Source organism: Anas platyrhynchos, chromosome 4 (genome assembly GCF_047663525.1).
Source record: "Anas platyrhynchos isolate ZD024472 breed Pekin duck chromosome 4, IASCAAS_PekinDuck_T2T, whole genome shotgun sequence".
Taxonomy (NCBI): Eukaryota; Metazoa; Chordata; class Aves; order Anseriformes; family Anatidae; genus Anas; species Anas platyrhynchos.
In genome coordinates, this window is record NC_092590.1 from 21,042,311 (window position 1) to 21,059,692 (window position 17,382).

At 38.6% G+C, this 17,382-nt stretch overlaps 1 protein-coding gene across 1 annotated transcript; it reads left to right on the top strand.

The window, feature by feature from the left end:
* The first annotated feature begins 27 nt into the window (after positions 1-27).
* Positions 28-12,384, top strand: VPS37A (VPS37A subunit of ESCRT-I). The gene is made up of 12 exons (XM_027456168.3): positions 28-243; positions 2,962-3,036; positions 3,901-4,015; positions 4,906-5,006; positions 5,942-6,161; positions 7,006-7,076; positions 9,296-9,423; positions 9,518-9,576; positions 9,662-9,730; positions 10,459-10,602; positions 11,311-11,391; positions 11,609-12,384. Exons 1-11 carry the CDS (start codon positions 107-109, stop codon positions 11,389-11,391), a joined length of 1,200 nt encoding a protein of 399 aa, XP_027311969.3. The 5' UTR covers positions 28-106; the 3' UTR covers positions 11,609-12,384.
* The last annotated feature ends 4,998 nt before the right edge of the window (positions 12,385-17,382 follow it).

Consider the following 17,382-nt stretch of genomic DNA (forward strand, 5'->3'; position numbering starts at 1 on the left):
CTCCCCCCCCTCCTTCTCCTCCTCCTCCTCCTTTCCCGCGCTGGGTGATGACGCGCGGGGCGTGACGTCACGGGGAGGAGGGGGGGTGGTGGTGGCGGCGGCCGCCATGAACTGGCTGTTCCCCCTCGCCAAGGGCGGCGGCGGCAGCGCTGCCTCCGGGGGCCCCGCGGCGCTGCCCGCCCGCACCGGGCTCCAGCAGCAGAAGCAGCGGCAGATCGAGGCCCTGCGAGCCGCGCACGCCGCGTGAGTGGGGGCCGGGGGGGAGGAAAGGGCGGGGGGGGAGCGGCACCGGGGGGTTGGGGGAGCCCAGAGCAGGGCTGGGGGCAGCCGGTGCTAAGGGGGGGTCCCTGTGGTGACCCCCTAGGGTGTGGGGCTGAATGGCCTGTGAGGTCCCTGCCGAGCCGTGCTGTGGCAGCCCTGCTGGCCCTGTGAGCTGCTTTGTTGGCGCCCAGCGTTAATTGCGGGTTGTTTGCCAGCAGCCTGTGCTGTTTGCCTGCTCCCCGCATGCACCACGCAGGGTTTGCTCCCCCACGTCCTGAAACGAGGCCCTGCTCTCTCCTGGGGAACTTCAGCTGGCTCTGTGCTCATTGGTTTTGCCTGACTTTTTTAATCTTTCATCGCTATTCATCTTTTAAAACGAGATCCACACTCCACCTCTTCCTTGTTACGTCTTGAGCAAGCCCTAGGACTTCATTCCATTGGCATGGAATGATCGATGCCTCCAAAAGCCATCCATAAGGAGAAAAGACGGCGAGAAGCTCCTTACTCACTACAGAGAAACTCTCCCACCTGCAGGTCTGATAGTTGCAGCCAGCTCACCATCCTGATGTTTTGAATCATCGCACAGGAAGCACAGCTATGACAATATTGCTTGTTATTGTGGCTTGCTTAAACTTAGAGCCGTTCAGAGCCATTTTCACAAATATTTTTGAAAAACAGATTGCGTCTCTAAGAAGCTCTTTCTGAAGCCACGCAGCAGCTCCCCTAATTAAACATTTATATTGGGCCAGCCTTACTTAGCCCTTTATTCTCACCCTTTTCCCTGTACCAGGGTGGTGAGCTCACCCAGAGGTAAATCCTTCAAAAAGGTGATCAGTTTTTTGTCAAGGTCAGATTGCTGGGCTGGTTTTGTTACCTGTTGATCAGGCCCCTGCTGAAGTGTGTTTTTGTCTCACATGTATATTTTGTCATTCATCTTAGTGTAACCCAACTGAAATGCTGGAAATACAATTCTTAGCATGGTATAGTTTCCCTGAGTTAGCTAACTTTTTTTGTTTGTTTTAGGTAGTAAAAGCCCTGGTACATGTGATCTTAATTTCATTAAAGTAGCTTTAATTTAATTAAAAATCCCTCATGTTAGGAGCTCGAAATCAAGTCATTTTGGTGGTGGTTGTTTTTGCATTAGAAAAATACTTTTCTTGTATTTGCTTTTGTGTTAGCCAAAGTTAAGAATGTGCCCTTTTTGCATTGTACCCATTCCCACCTGGGGGAGGGACAGCCAGCTTTGTTGTTCCAAGGGTTTGCTCAAAGGAGGTTACAAGAGTTTGGGCAGCTCAGGGAGATCCTGGGTTTCTTGTGTTCTCCCTACTGCTTCTCTTCTCCCTCCCTAGTTGCTATGGGTTGCCCAGGTAAGGAGAATGTGATTATGCACCCTGCTCAACATGATTTTGTAGCTGGCTTTTAAGAGCGTGACAGATCCTTGTAGTGCAGGAACACGCATGAGAGATTCCAGGGAGAATTCTGCTGTTAAGAACGAATTGATGATGGTTATTGTGCGGGGGTCTTGTAGCAGAGCCCTGGACTCTGATGGAGGGCTGTTTCGGAAGGTGGGTGCAAAGAAAAGAAGCTTTCTGGAAACACCCAGGTGCCAGGATTACCAGTTCCAGCTGTTTTCTCCCCTCACAAGGGAGCTGTAGAGGGGTGAGGGAGAAGAATGTAGTAACCAGGTGCAGGCAGGAAAAATACGTGGAAGAGGAATCAGTCTGCTTTTCAAGTATGTTTTGATTGGGACATTACCAGATGAAGCTGATTTTCTGCCCTTTCTTTCCTGATCTCAGCCTCAGTGTGTTTACGTTGTTTGGAAATTATTCTTCTGAGCTTCTACACCTCCTCCTCCTCCACATTCTTTGGGATGCCATCTTTCAAAACATTCCTGCTATGCATGCAAATCAGAGCGTGCCCTGAATGTTGAAATCAACTTCCTCTTAATGCAGCTGCTTTTAGAGATTTGTCTCAGTAACTGGTCTGTTATGAGGAGTATGTTTGAATCAAGTCTTGTAAGATTTCCTAAGGCATGTGGTGCTTCGTTTGATGGTTTCACGGGGTCTGGTCTGTCTCTTGGTTGTCCCTGGATTAGGGCCTTCCAGTTCTTGGCAAGTAGCTCTTCTGCAGATAAAACTCCTTTAAAATATCTGCATAAGTGCATAGAACTTAGGAGTTGCAGACAGAAATACTATTAAAGAGTAAATTCATCTATTAAGAAAGTGAGCCCAGTGTTGCTGTGTACGCTTTAAACACTGATTAGGAAGCAGTGTAGTGGAGCAATATCTGGTTGTGAACCAGTTATAAAAGCATTGGTAAAGTAAATGGTTTACGGGAAAAGATTTAACTGTTAAGAAAGCACTGATATGATTCACATATTAAGCCAGCACGAAGAGGAAGATAAGTTGGGAGTGCTGACAGATCAGTAGGTAGCACAATGTCTCTGCCTCTACTTGCATTGCTCGTGATAATGTTGAGGTTTAAAGGTTACAGCTTTTTTTTTTTTTGCTTTAATATTCTTATTCATTATTGCATTCTGAAGTGTATTAACTTATTCCAGTGTTTTTAATTTTAGTGTTACAAGGCTTTTCAAAACTAAGCTAAATAAAAAGGTCTGAGGTCCTGCCTTTTTTTAGGCTGTAGGTACTAAGGCTGTGATATTGACCATGGACTGGATGCTAACAATTTCTTCTTTGACAGCATTGCAGAAATTCAGAAAGATGTGGAATACCGACTGCCCTTCACTGTAAACAACTTGACAATTAACATTAACATGTAAGTAGAGAGATACCTCTATGCACATTTTGAAAATTTAAGCTGTTCTCACAAAATATAGTATCGAACATAAGTGGGTTGCATCTTATAACTGATTTCAGGAACCATAACCCTGATTTGCACTAGCAGTTTTAGTAATCCAAGTAAAACTAGCTCTGTACAAGAGGCAGATGCTAAGCTCAAAGCATAATTATATTTGGCTGTGCTCATTTCCCAAGCTATCTGCGTGTTTTTAGTTGAAAGTGGGTAACAGAAAAATGAAAATTTCAGATGTCTTTGAGCCCCCAGCAGGTGAAAACAAACAGTAGCTGATTAATCTGCTGTTAACTCGTGGTATTAACTCTTATCCCAGTGAAACTTCTGGACTGTAACTTGAAAGTGCTTTGCTGTAACATTTCCTATGAATTTCCTTTACTGTGGTAAATGCAGATGGTATTCTGTTCACGTCTTTTTATTATTTAGCCTCAAAGTATTGTCAATTTGCCTGATATTCTTACAGGCTACGCTGTGTTGTCCTTAGAGCAATATAGTTTGTATTAGAAAATATTCTCAACACATAGCTTTTCCTTTGTCTGTGGATGTAATTGCATCATTGTTCTCCTACAGTCAGTAAATGTTCTCTTCAGTTCCATGAGAATCTAGTATTCCAGCATCTCTGAACTGATATTACTGACTTACAGTTTTGTTACTGAATAATCCGTGCACGCTTCATGATGTATTTCTCTATAACTGTTCTCATAGAAGAGCAAATTTATGTAACTAATAGTTTCTGTAATTATTTATTTATTTTTGCATAAGAAGCCTTCTTGAAGCGAATTTGATCGTGGGGTGTAGCTGTAGTAATAGTTACTTTTGTATTTGCAGCTTGCTTCCACCTCAGTTTCCTCAGGAAAAACCCGTCATCAGTGTTTTCCCACCTGTGAGACATCATTTAATGGACAAGCAGGGAGTTTATGTGACTGGGCCATTAATAAATAACGTATGTATAATTTGTAGCTTCACATATATCTACTGGTAATAGCAATTTTACTATGTCGTGCTAGATTATTGACAGTACTTCTGGGGAAAAAAAAGTCTAGGGCTGACTCTAATCCTTCTTAAGTGTCCTCAGTCTGAAAACATAAATTCAGTACTGTTCAGAATACTCTCTTCATTCTATTACTACTGAGTTCAGTTTTACATATAGCTAAAACTAAGTTGTTATAGCTTAGAAAGTTCTTATCTCTTTTCTTATTAATGCCAGTGGCACAGTTCTTATTTCTCTACAGTGAATTTCAAATTAAGGAGAAAGATGGTTTTGGACTGTTTTGTAACCTTGTGCTTTCTACACTAATCCTGTTAGAAAAATGCCAAGGTTTTGCTCTAGTATGCAGGATTTTCATATGCTGTTCTTTTTTTTTTTTTTTTTTTTCTCCCCTCTGCCTACAAGAATGGGGGCTAGGGAGCAGGCTGTTGTTTTTTTTTTTGTTTTTTTTTTAGAGTGACTTTTTATGAACGATACAGTTAATGATGCTTTTGGTCTCAAATTTAAATCTTAATTTATAGATTTGATTTTTTCAAATGTAACTGGGTACTTAAGTTTTTGTTGTTCATTAGAAATGCTGAATATATTCGTTTCTCCATTGATGATGGAATATGCAGGAAAAAAACATTTAGTTTCTGTTCAGTTCTGTGTGGCTTTTTCACTTAAAGAATTTGGAGCTCTTGCATAAATAGTTTACGTTGGGCAATATATCTCTGAAATCACCTAGCACACTGCCACGTGTAATAAATGGCCGTGTTCAGTGTATGTTGGAACTGCAGAATTCCAGGCAAGATTTTTCTTTTGCATGTAGCTTAAAATTGGTTTCTGTTTGTTTTTAATACCAGTTTACAATGCACTCAGATCTTGGAAAAATTGTTCAAAGTATACTGGATGAGTTTTGGAAGAGTCCTCCAGTTCTGGCTCCTAGCCCATCATCATTTCCTTAGTAAGTATCTGTAACGTGGTGATTGGTGTACATGTAACCACGTATATTAACTTTTCCTTTAAAAAAAAAAAAATAAATCCAACCAAGTATTAGGAGGACAGGAGCAGGAATAATGTAGTGGATTTGTTGGGTGACATATATGCCTTGCATCTACACAATTGCATGTTTGATGGCACTATGTTTTTTTAAAAGCACTAGATTTCATTGGATATATATATATGACACAACTTTAAACTCTTCTATGTTCCTGAAAATGGCCAAGTGTTGTAATTATTATTTCAATAAATGAAATTTTGAATTTGCTGTAGATCATGATCTGAGCAGTTGTTTCTTTGTATTCTGTTTGTAATTTCCCAGGCTTGGAGGTAGCTTTCTGTTGCACATAGATAACTATAGTTTTAAATAATTGTACTAAATATGCAAAAGCGGCCTGAGACACTGCAGTCCTGTCTATACAGCAGTGCTTCTTTTGGCTGACAGTGATCCTCAGTTTAGATGCAGTTGCAATTGTGAATTTAAGAAACAATTCATGTTATTTAAAAGTAATTCTGGATATGTTGTTGCAACAGTCAAATACTATATCATAAACAAGAACTAATGAATGATACAGATGCATTTTGCAGGACTTTAAGATACTTAAATTTACATTCTCATAAGTTTTTGAGAAGTACTTTTCTATAGTTATGCATGCGCATGTGTGTATTTGGCTGCTCTTCAAGGATATAGCTTAATAAAGTTGTGCATCTGTCTTGCACTATAATACATAAAGTAGGCTTTCTAATGTTAGAAGTAAATGAGAACAGAAAATGCAAAGTTTATGGTCTTTTAAAAATTCAGTGTTGTGTCTGTATGTGCTCTAGCAATTGTAATTGAAATGATAAGGAAAATGCTGTAAGAGGTTGTTTGCTGATGGTCACGTTTTCTGTTGTTTTTAGCCTTTACAGCAAACCAGCTGCAATGCCTCCATATGCTGCTCCTCAGGGGTTTCCATTTCTTCCTCCATACCCACCTCAAGAAACAAACAGAACAATGGCAGCTGTGCCTGTTTCTGAATCAGTTTCTTCAAGCTACGCAACAGATAAGCCTGCTGCTCCCTCTTACGGCTTGATTACTGACCTGCCATTACCTGTTCCAACAGCAGAAGCGGTGCTTCAGGTCTGTGTATAGAGGTTTGCTGCTTAAGTTACTCTGGGTGCAAGTTCCCTAGAAGGCACACATGGCAATGCTACAAAAATCAAAGGACTGCGGAGAACTGCTTTGCAGGTGCTAGGAGAATGAAGTGAGGTGCTTTTCTATACAGGATTTCTTACCTGAAAGCTATCTGGTGAGAACAATGTGCAGTGTCAGGCATTTATTTCTCATTGTCCTGCTTCAGATAGCTTCTCTTCATGGATCTTGCGTGTCTGTATTTGCACACTGCTCTAAACCATGGAGGAGTATTTTTTGAGTGTCTTCAAAAAGTTTCATATGTAAATGTTTAGTCTTTCATCATTTGGATAAAACCTTGTCTTTGGAAACAAGCTTTTCTTGGCGGATACTTTTCTGGTTTTGTAAATTAAAATTTCTACCTGCTATGAAGACATTTTCTTTTCTAGCAACTTTTTTTGAGTGGTGGGCTGGAAAGACATGTAAAAGATCAGAATGTCAATTTCTTTTCTTTATTCTGAGTTCTACACCTGTGTTTCTACTTCTGTGTTTCCTGGGTCATTTGTCTATTGAGAAATGGAGGATTTAGCAAGACAAAAGAGCCAAATTTGGAGGAAGATAATTTTATGATATGCCACCTCAAACATTCCTGAGTATTTTTGTTGTCATGGTTGAGCTGAGACTTTCTCTGTTGGGAGACAGTGCTTACAGCTGCTTATTGCTTTTCCTGCTTGTTACTGGTAAATACTTATCTCCAGTTTTGGATTAATCAGTTTACCTACTAAGAAGTTGTTCTTTTTTTTTTTTTTTTTTTCTTTTTTAATCTTCTAAACATTTCTAAACTTCCATTTAGGTTGGCCAAAATGGATTTACATACAAGATGCCTGATATTCCTGATACATTTCCAGAACTTTCAGAACTAAGGTAAATTTTCAGAAGGCAATAAACTCCCTAGTCCACAGTTAGTGCTGTGTGTGATTTTGGTCCTAATCCTGCATTTTTTACTGAAAGGCTTTTGTAGAAATGATTAACTACCAGTTGTCATAACTGTACAGTGAGAAAGTAAGCTAGCTTTGTATTTAGATTTGCTTCTTGTTTAGGTTTTTTCTCAGTAGGAACAATACTTTAGGATTGAACACCAGGAAAAAGAGTCTTTGCTTACACTTTTTCTAGCTACTGGTATTCTGCTGTCTTCTGGGGCCTCAACAGGAGCTTAACTGCCATTAATACAGTAGAAGGAAACTTCAAGAGCTTACTCCTGAAAGGAAGAAAAATGACAGGGAACTGGATTTGAGATTGGTTCACAAGTTACATTCTTTTAAAATGCTGGACTGTAGCAGAAGGTAAACAGTGGGCTACTTTGTGAGCAGCTCGGCACATGTTGCAGGACTGGGTTAGATAAATCCAGGTGGTAAATTGCCAGCTGTCCCAGGGTGAGTCATCTCCTTATCTAAATACTTCATACACATATTATGCAAATGTTATCATCAAAATGTATCTTGTCATGATCCAGAAAGTGTATCATTGTTCCCATCAACTTGCTAAGATCTAGTGAGACAGCCTTCTTGATCAGTTATCTGGGGTTGAAGAGATTACTAATTAGTTATTAATTCTGAAAGAATTTTAGGTCATCAGTTCATTCTCTTTCTGGTCTCGCATCTTTTTGCTGTTATCGTAGTTTATTGATTAAAAAAGCTGTCCTTTTAAAATGGAAAAAGCCTCTCTTGAGAAGGACTTGTGTGTTTTTTGTTTGTTTGTTTCCCTGGATGCTTTCCTAAGGGTCTGTGTTGAATTTGGTTAAGTCAGCTATAAGTTCTAGTAGCATCCCTAACACGTGGCAGAAAGTTTGTGCATTGGAATGTGTGTGTGAGGGTGTTTGTTTAAAGAAATAAAATGCTGGTATCCAGTCTCTTCCTTCCAGGAAGACTAGACTAAAAGTCTATGACTTTTCAGAAGGTAGCTGGGGTGTTAGAATTTGTTGGCAACATGAGTGTATTTAAGTCATGGATGATAATGCGGCTGCGCTGAGTAGCTGTATTGAGTACAGGTGGCAAGGCTGTAAAAAACATTTGCATAATATGTGTATGTAGATGGGGGCTGCACAGATGGTCTGTGTGAGAATGAGCCAGGGTGTGCCTCTGTGCCTGGCACAGTTACAGACCCACTGCAGGACAGCTGACCTGATCAGCAAAGCTTGGGACACCTCTTTGAAAACTTATCTAAGAAAACAAAAAGCATCGGGGGAAAGAAAGTGTCATTCCCTTGAACACCAAGGTCAGAAAATAAGGGAAAGGAGGTGTTCCCAGGCACCAGAGCAGATATTCCTCTGCAGCCCATGGACGTTTTGGAAGAAATCACAGTGGAACAGGTAATTCCCTGGAGTCCCTGCAGAGGATTACATCAGAACAGATATCCACACTGCAACCCATGAAGGATCCCATACTGGTGGGAGGAGCTGATGGATATTGCCTGGACACTGCAGCTGTGGAGAGCCCACGCTAGAGCAGGCTTTTGTGTCAGGAACTGCAGCCCACACAGAGTACGCACACTGGAGCAGAGGAAAAGTTTGAGGAAGGAGCTGCTGAGACAGTGTTGTAGACTGACTGCAACCCCCGTTTCTCCCATGCTGCTTGGGGAAAGGGGAGGTGGAAGAGTTGGGAATGATGTAGTGAAGTTGAGTCTGGGGAAAAAAGGGGTAAGATGGAGAGAAAGGTGTTTCAGTTTCTTTGTTTCTCACAACCCAACTCAGCATTAAAGTAAAATATTTTTTTCTATGTTGAGTGTGTTTTGACAATAACTTGTATGTGATCTCCCTGCCTCTATCTCAATCCATGTGCTTTTCCTTTTTATTTTCTCCCTACATTCTGTTGAAGAGGGAAGTGAAGGGAGCACTTGGGTTTTTGTCTGGCAACCAGCCCAGGTCAACCCTCCACAGTAGCATTAAAAACCACTTTGAATCAAGGCTTGAAATGAGAGATACTTTTGGCACTTTAAATGTGCTGCTGTAGATACACAATCCGGGGGAAAAAGGGTAAAAAGCTGTGGCCAAGCGTCCTGCATCTGTAAAGTTAGTTCCATGTGAATGTCTCAAACTTTTGTTTTATTGTTAATTTTAAATGTGCTTTCTTTTTGCTTGAATGCAGTATATCACAGCTGACCAATATGAATGAGCAAGAGGAAGTGTTACTGGAACAGTTTGTGAATCTGCCACAACTGAAGCAAGTCATTACTGATAAAGATGAGCTAGTGAAAAGCATTGAAGAGCTGGCAAGTAAGATGTCAAGATAACTGGCGTCTATGGCTGTGTTCTGAGAACTGAATCCTTTAAAATAATAATAATTAATAATAGTGACTTTATTTTACAGAAAAAAACTTGTTGCTGGAGCCTAGTCTAGAAGCAAAAAGACAGACGGTGCTGGATAAAGTAAGTGAATAGTATAGTCTTTTTCAGAACTAGTTGAAATGTTTTGTTTTTTTCAGGGAGAAACCATTCTTTTTCTTCCTTTCAGTATGAGCAACTCACACAGATGAAAGCAGCCTTTGAAAAAAAGATGCAAAGACAACATGAACTTAGTGAGGTATAATCTCTATATCATATCCTTTAAGAATACTTTACTAAAGTGAAGTTTTATTTGTATCTCTACTCATAAAGAATATTCTGGTTAAATTCCAATTTTACATGAAATAGTAAGATTCACATTCAGGATGAAATAGCAACCATATTGAGAGCAAAACAGTGCAATGGCACTGCTATTTTTCTTACAGTATAGTAGAAGCAAAGTTGGAAGAAGTCATATGATGAACTTGTAGTGCTGTTCTTAAGTACAATACTGGGGCAAGGAGTTCTAAAAATAAAGTCATTTTTAAAGAAGGCTTGTTTAATTAATAGTACCCATTTAATGTCATGAACTTGTAAACCTGTACCTGGTAACAATAACTAAAACCATTGCTGTGGAACTTTAAATGCCATGTTTCACTTGGTATGCTTACTTTGGGCAACATTACATAGGCTGTCAAACTCACTTCTCACACTGAATCCCTTCTAGATTAATAAGCTATGCTGTTCCTTGGAGGTGAAGCTTCATTTGGTTGTTTAGGCTTTTATGGAATCATAGGATCGTTCTAGACATCGTAGACACTGTAGACAGCATACTCACTTCTCACACTGAATCCCTGCTAGATTAATAAGGCTTTTATGTAATAGTAATGCTCTGTTCACATATCCCATATTTATATAGTCATTTTTCTTGTTCTTGGAAATGTGGATTTTGATGGATGATTTAATATTAAGTTTTTGTTTTCTTAGAGTTGCAGTCCGAGTGCTCTGCAAGCCAGACTTAAAGTAGCCGCTCATGAAGCTGAAGAGGAATCTGACACTATTGCAGAAGACTTCTTGGAAGGCAAAACAGAAATAGATGACTTTCTTAGTAGTTTCATGGAAAAGAGAACGGTATATAAAATACAAGTAATTGTAAACAGAGAGATATGCAGCACATAGTGATTAAATTTAAAAGGCAGAGTTTGAGCAGTCCTGTGATTTAGAACAGTGCTTTAGCAAGCTCCAACAAAACAAAAATGTTGCTATGTGTCTTCAGTCCATTTAAAATGCAGTCTGCATTCTGAAAGCACATATATTTGAGGCAGGAATGAAACCTTCCATTCGACCCTTACCATGCTGTTGCAGGTATTTTTGTACCACTTTCTTCTGTATCCTCTATAGATCCAGGAAACGTAGCCACATAGGCTATTTTAAATTTGGTAGGTCAATATAGCATGATGTGTTATATTAAACATCCCTAACACTCAGTTTATTAAACTTCTTATACTAATTAATCTGTCGATAGTTATCAGCAAATAAGCAACAGGCTCAAAACTAACTGTTCTTGCTCATGCTGTGGCAAGCATAACTTACTGTGTAGTGTACCTTTCTTTAAAGTTGCCTGCTAAAGGCATTTTGTAAAAGAGGAAACCTTTCACATCGTGGATGGAGTGATGTTATCAATACACAAAATTGTTCAGCCTGAAGTTTGGAGGGAATGTCCATGGGCCTTTCCCCTCTTAAAGAGCCTGAGAAATAGCTAAATCATTGAAGAGAAACTACAGTATGTGTTGTACAAATTCCTTTCAGAATTCACTCTTCCTATGTATTATTTTCTAGCTCTGCCACTGTAGACGAGCCAAAGAAGAAAAACTTCAACAGGCAATAGCAATGCACAGCCAATTTCACGCTCCGCTATAGGTAAACTGCTGTTTTAATATTTGTGGTGAACTTCTTTTAATCTACCACATTGTTACACACACTTCTGAATTGCTAACATCAAATGGATTTGTTGCAATGTTTAGTGTTCTAATAATGCTTTGTTTGGGAATCAAGTATGTGCTCCACCTATTGTTCATTAACTCCTCCAGAAATGTTTTTAAATGCAAAATCTAATTATGGAAATTTGTCTTTACAGGCTTCCTGCAAACTACACCTGCCAACAGAAGAGTGAAAAACCCAATAAAGCACACTTTTTAATAACTATTATTTGCGAATAAGCATTTCATCTTATGTGGTTGTATTTATAGAAGAGATTGTATACGGAGTTGGGACTGTTTTTGTACAAATTAGAATGTCTCTTTATATTCTCATTGTACTCAAGAATCCTTCTATTGCAATCTTTGCACTAATTTCTTGTATTTATTGTTGATAGTTCTTATTATATTTAAGTTCCTGCTGCTATACCCCATTCTTCAAAGATTAAATATCTGAACATGTAATTTTGACTAGCTTTTTACATTTTTATAAAAACATAATTCATATCTTTTGTATTTTGAAATTTAAACAGGTTTGGCTGTGGAAGTTTGAGATAAATGGTGATAGGGCTTTGGAAACTGAAGAAGTTCATATTTGAGATTGTCAGTAAATTCACAAGCTGTCTTTTCTTGAAGCCAAAATGTTTAAGAATAATTTTTTTACTTTTAGGTAATAACACAAAACTAATTATAGCCTGTACTGTGTTTTGGATAAGTAGATTCAGATTAAGCAGAGGATGTGTTGGAACAAAATACGTTGGAATCAAAATGGAATAAATGAGCTCTGTGTAGATTTATGTTGCTCAATAGCACCAATGCACTTGACGTCAGGAGTGGCTTGGTACCTGGCACTGTAATTAAACGCAACTTTCATCTAAAAATTTCATTTTGATATTTGTTTTTACTTACGGGAAAATAAAAATCAGGTTATCTTCTAGCTTGTGTGTTAGGCACGAATATGTTCATCGTGTGAGGAACTCAAAAAGCACTTTACAAAAAACTAATGCTGAAGTTCTTTGTGAAGTAACAGTTACTCTCTATGTTAAAAGAACAATGAAAATGATTTGGCTAGGGATGTATTGTGTTTTTTGTTAAGGTCAGTGATAAAATTTGGAACTGAGCCTGCCCTTAATTCTGCCCTTTAACCACTCAATCTTGACTCAGGTGAGGATCTTTTATAGGATGGGGCATGTTGGGTGAGAGTGGATAGGACCAAGTGCAATATTGTAGTAGGAGAAAAATACAACCCCTAAGTACATACATGTATATTCTCTCTTGGTCTTGCAAAAAGACAAATTATTTTTCTTAATCTCTCAGTGAATTAGGTTTTCGTGGGGATAGTCAAAGTTCCAGAAGAACAGAAGTAACTACAGTTCTGGAAGAGGAATAAGGTAAAGAACTGATTAAGTAATCTGTCAGAAAACAGTTTGGAGATAACCTTCTTAGCCCAGAAATTACTCTCTTACCTGGGTAGGGCCAGAAAACATCACAGAATCGAGTCTGAAACTAAAGCAGGTCAGTCTAGGAGAGAATTTCTTTATATCACTCATCTTCAGCTAGTGCTAAACACTGGCAGAATGGAATAAGGTATTTCTTTATTCACTTTTCTCCAATTTTAAATTTGAAGTTATGGTAAAAAAAAAAAAAGTGCAAGAAGTCTGTACCGCAGCCTAGTGAATCTTCAAATGGAGCTTTAATCTCAGCCCTCTTGTACTTCATAGTTTTGTTGCCTGTTTGCTGCTGCCGTTCAGGGCAAGTATAGTATTTGCTGATGTTTGAATTTTTTCTTTTGAAAAGCCAGGCCAAATACTGAGATTGGATGTCCCCAGGTAAATACAACTATCATCTGAATCAAAAAAGATACTTAGGTGCCTGACAAAATAAGTAGTTTAAAAATGCCACCAGTTAAGCAATAATGTACAGAATATTTTCAAAAAAAAAAAAAAAAAAAAAACACACCAAAAACATTTCCACTGAGTGTGCATAATACTGCTTTTTTATTGATAGAGCACTTCTGCTAGCTTGCTAACTAAAGCCCTACTTTAAAATGAGATTGAAATATTTTCTAAGAGGTTTTGGAAACAGGTCTCTGAGTAGTGTGATTTCTGCATCTCTAGAGAAGTTAGACTTAAGTCATCAGTGTTACCTTCTTGGCAAACCCCATCTACTTCTGTGTTGAGTGTACAAGTAGCTTTGAATCCTTCTGAGTATCTAGCTAAGGAAGCTTAAACACTGGTCATGCAATTCTGTAGTGGTCTGTCATTTTTTATTTTTCCCCTATTCCTTGTAAGAAGAGAAAAGGATAGATGAGGAAACATCTGGTGCTCTTCCTCAGTTGGACTATTTTCCTTACACGTTTTATGTTGCTATGGAATGACAGGCTTCTATCTTCATTTGCCACCTCCTGTTCAATGTTCTGTGGTATACTATGGTGCTCTTCTGCCGTGACTGAACTCTCCAGTCAGGTCACTTTCAGATGATTTGCTTCCAAAACTAGAACAAGTTCACAGCATTTCAGCTTTTCCTCTTTGCTTAGTCCTGTTTTCCAAGAGATCAAACTTACAAATGTAGGTCTTCGTAGCATCCTGATGGTATGTCAGTCTTCCATGCAAGTTCTTAGTACAGTGTTTCTTTTTCAGGGGTATCAATGTTGAAAGACCTCTCTCATCTCCCTTCTTATTTTCTCTCTCATATCTGTTCCTATTTCTAAGGAGATTTTTCTCTTATTTTTTTTAATGGTTACAAACCCATCCAAAGGAGCACACAACTCCCTGAATCCAGTAACAGTGTACTTCGCTAACTACAGGTGTCCTGTAAAATATGCAGGAATGGCTTCCTTATGACCCTTAAAAGATAAAGCAACCTGCTGTTGTTTTTCCTACTGTTGTTGCTTTGTTATTTTAAGTCCAACGATATTTGTGCCAATGCAAACTTTTCTATATATGTAACCTTCATACTGTCACCAGAAGACATGGTAGAACAGTGATAAATACTCTGGCAGAATTAGCTGGCTTCTAGCTTGCTAGTTGTTAACTGTTAAGGATATTCTTTATTATATTTTACAGAAATGTGTAGTTGTAAATCCAGCTTTAAACAATTCCCTATGAAGTGTAAGAGGATGGAAGCTGCTGTGAGATGCATATCCTAAAAGTCTTTTGAAATGTGTCAAGTGAACTTTTAAGCAGCCTGAAGTAGTAGGCTGCTTATTGCTTACTGGTTTCTGAAGGGCCTTGCATTGTGTAAAGCTCGTACTGAGGTGTTACACCAAATGGAAAAGAGAAATGAGTAAGAAATACGAAAGTAAGGAGGCAATTTGTCATTGGTATTGCGGTAGTTTGGGGAGGGTTCAAGGGCACATTCTGTATTGTAACTGCTGATTGAGTCTGATTTTGCATACTTACATACCTCATCTCATTGCAAAATGGTGGTTTTTAAGCTGAATTTAGGCCTCCTGCTCTTCCCTGAGTCAAGAGACTACTTAAATCCAGAAGTGAATTCTCCATATAGCAATTGTAACTGATGGTATTGCAGACCAGAGAAACTTTAAAACATCTGAAATCAAGTAGGTTTCATTTTAACTGCTGTTAATGGTACGTTCTGCTGGGGGTTATCGAAGAAAGTTTTCTTGAATTTCACAGTATATTTGACATGCTAACTTTTCTGAAAGACAGATTGTCAGATACATACAGCTATGCTAACCACCAGTACAAACAAAAGACTAGAAAGTTAGATCTAAGTAATATCTAATCTACGGTATTTGCTGTATTTACTCTCTACGTACTCCTGCCACTTTGGACTTTGACCAGATACGGAAGTTAGAAATCTTTTAGTCTTGTTTCCATCTAAGTTCTTACTACTCCCTCTGAAGACTAGGAATAATCTCTCCTAGAGACATTCAGGTAAAGCTGAATTAAAACACTGGCAAGAGAGTTAAAGTCAGTTATTACAGCCTTATTGTGTACATTATTCTGAATAATAAATACTGTAGCGTGTTAAACATACGAATAAAGGCTTTGGGATTTTTAACAAAACTGGTAATTGTCTTAAATTATGGATAGAGTTGTTGGGTAAATACAGAATTGTGTTGGAAACTGGTACAGTAAGTTACTCAAAGACAAACTTTCATTCTTTGTACATTAGTGATTTGAGTTTTTCCAGCTTAACCCTTTCAACAGCAGTCATTACTAGAGCCATCTTCACTGAAATGGGTTTTGGAAACCCACACTGCAGCTCTGGCTACTGCTTTTGTAAATGCTGTAGTTTGGTCAGACAGCTACAGAAATCAACTTTACTGTCGTTCTTTGTAGCTTATTGCTATGTACAGTACCAATAATAAGGGAATACTTTAACAAAGTGAGAAAATGACTAAATTAATCATCAGAAACAATAAATTATTCTGAATAAGCTTGACAACCAGTAGACTTTTAAAAACAGGTCCTTGACTGAATTCATTTATTGATTCTAGTGAACCAGTAAAGGTTCATTAGCTTCTTTTACAGAACAATCTATATTAGAAGACCGCTAAATTTTAAGATGTAAAATAGTTTGATTTTCTGTCTCCTTGTGTTTTACTGGCAATTTAAATCATGTAAATAAGGTTGAATGCTTATTTTAATATTCCTTCCCATCTCCCCATTCTCTGGCAATGTTTCTGGTGTCTGAATTCCCACTTTCCTGTGCTCCTGGCTCTAGAACTTTGGGAGGTATTTCATTAGTCTTAATATTGTATAAATTGACCTACTTTCAACTTACTTTCTGTTCCACATGTTCCTCCTTTCACAAAGAAATTGTCAGAAACTTACCTGTCACTGTTTTTCAGTCCCTGTAGTGTTTACCTATCTCTGCACTATAGCATGGAACAGTGACCAGCCAATGCGAAAGCTGTGCTTGAGCTTCAGCTGGAAAATCATCCCATTGCCTTGGCTAAGATAGTGATAAACGTGAGGATTCTGTGTGCAGATCAGGGCAATGTCCTTAATTAAGCATCAAGTTAGCTTGTAATAAAATCCTTATCTTCATTGCACACATTACCTCTTTGTTATTGCTGGATTTTAATTGTTACCGATTTCTGTCATCAAACACTTTTTTATGCTACGCGAACTTGTGTTCTGACTTGCCCCCTATCTTCAAGGGGTATGTGTTTGTAGTATGAAGTATGTGGTTCCCCTCCCAGTCATTTTACAGAGAACTTTACTCCCTGCCTCCATCTTTCTGTTATTTTTTCTTCCTTGCTTGCAATGATACTGTTCAATCTCAGCTGTCCCCTCCAACTTATTTCATCTTACTTCTCGACTTTTCAGAATCCAATTTACTACCTTTGTCTATATTGTGTATAGAGCTACTACTAAAAGCAGTTGATGAATACATTTTGTCTGTTCTTCAGCTGGAGATCATGTGTAGAAAAAACTTCCACTGTTTGATCTCATTACCCTAAGTGTCCTCTAGATACACATTTTCATACTAAAGAACAGCCTGAACTGTTCTGCGGCTAAAGTTACACTGCAGAAACCTCTAATACTCTTCTAATCCCTTCTTCCCAGCAGTTTGTTATGCTCATGTGTGTCCTATTTTAAATTACAGTGGACTCATGCCAGAGTTGCAAGGATTTGCAGCAGAGGGAAGATCCCTACAAGGCTCCAAGGAATTAAGGTAGTTCATAGTGTGGTTTGCTCATCCTTTTTGTTTTGCATAGAAGAAATACAGGGATGTAACAGACTCCTATATAATGAACTCAAGTCAACTGACAGCAGCTGTTTTCAGCTGTAGGTTTCTCCACAGTTTAAAGTAATGAACCCAAGTATGAAACTAGGAAAGATGAAATAATCCCTTGACCTCAGTGACAAAATGCGTCTTGAGTAACTGAAGAACTGCATTACAAGAACTGGGAAAGCAAACCTTTGTTTCATTCAGCATTATGAAATAACGTAACAGTATG

Bases quoted from the DNA above. Each gene is read 5' to 3' on its own strand.
- VPS37A (XM_027456168.3), top strand. From the start codon at position 107: ATGAACTGGCTGTTCCCCCTCGCCAAGGGCGGCGGCGGCAGCGCTGCC. The intron at 244-2,961 runs GTGAGTGGGGGC...CTTCTTTGACAG, and splicing joins CTGCGAGCCGCGCACGCCGC to CATTGCAGAAATTCAGAAAG. The intron at 9,731-10,458 runs GTATAATCTCTA...TTGTTTTCTTAG, and splicing joins GACAACATGAACTTAGTGAG to AGTTGCAGTCCGAGTGCTCT.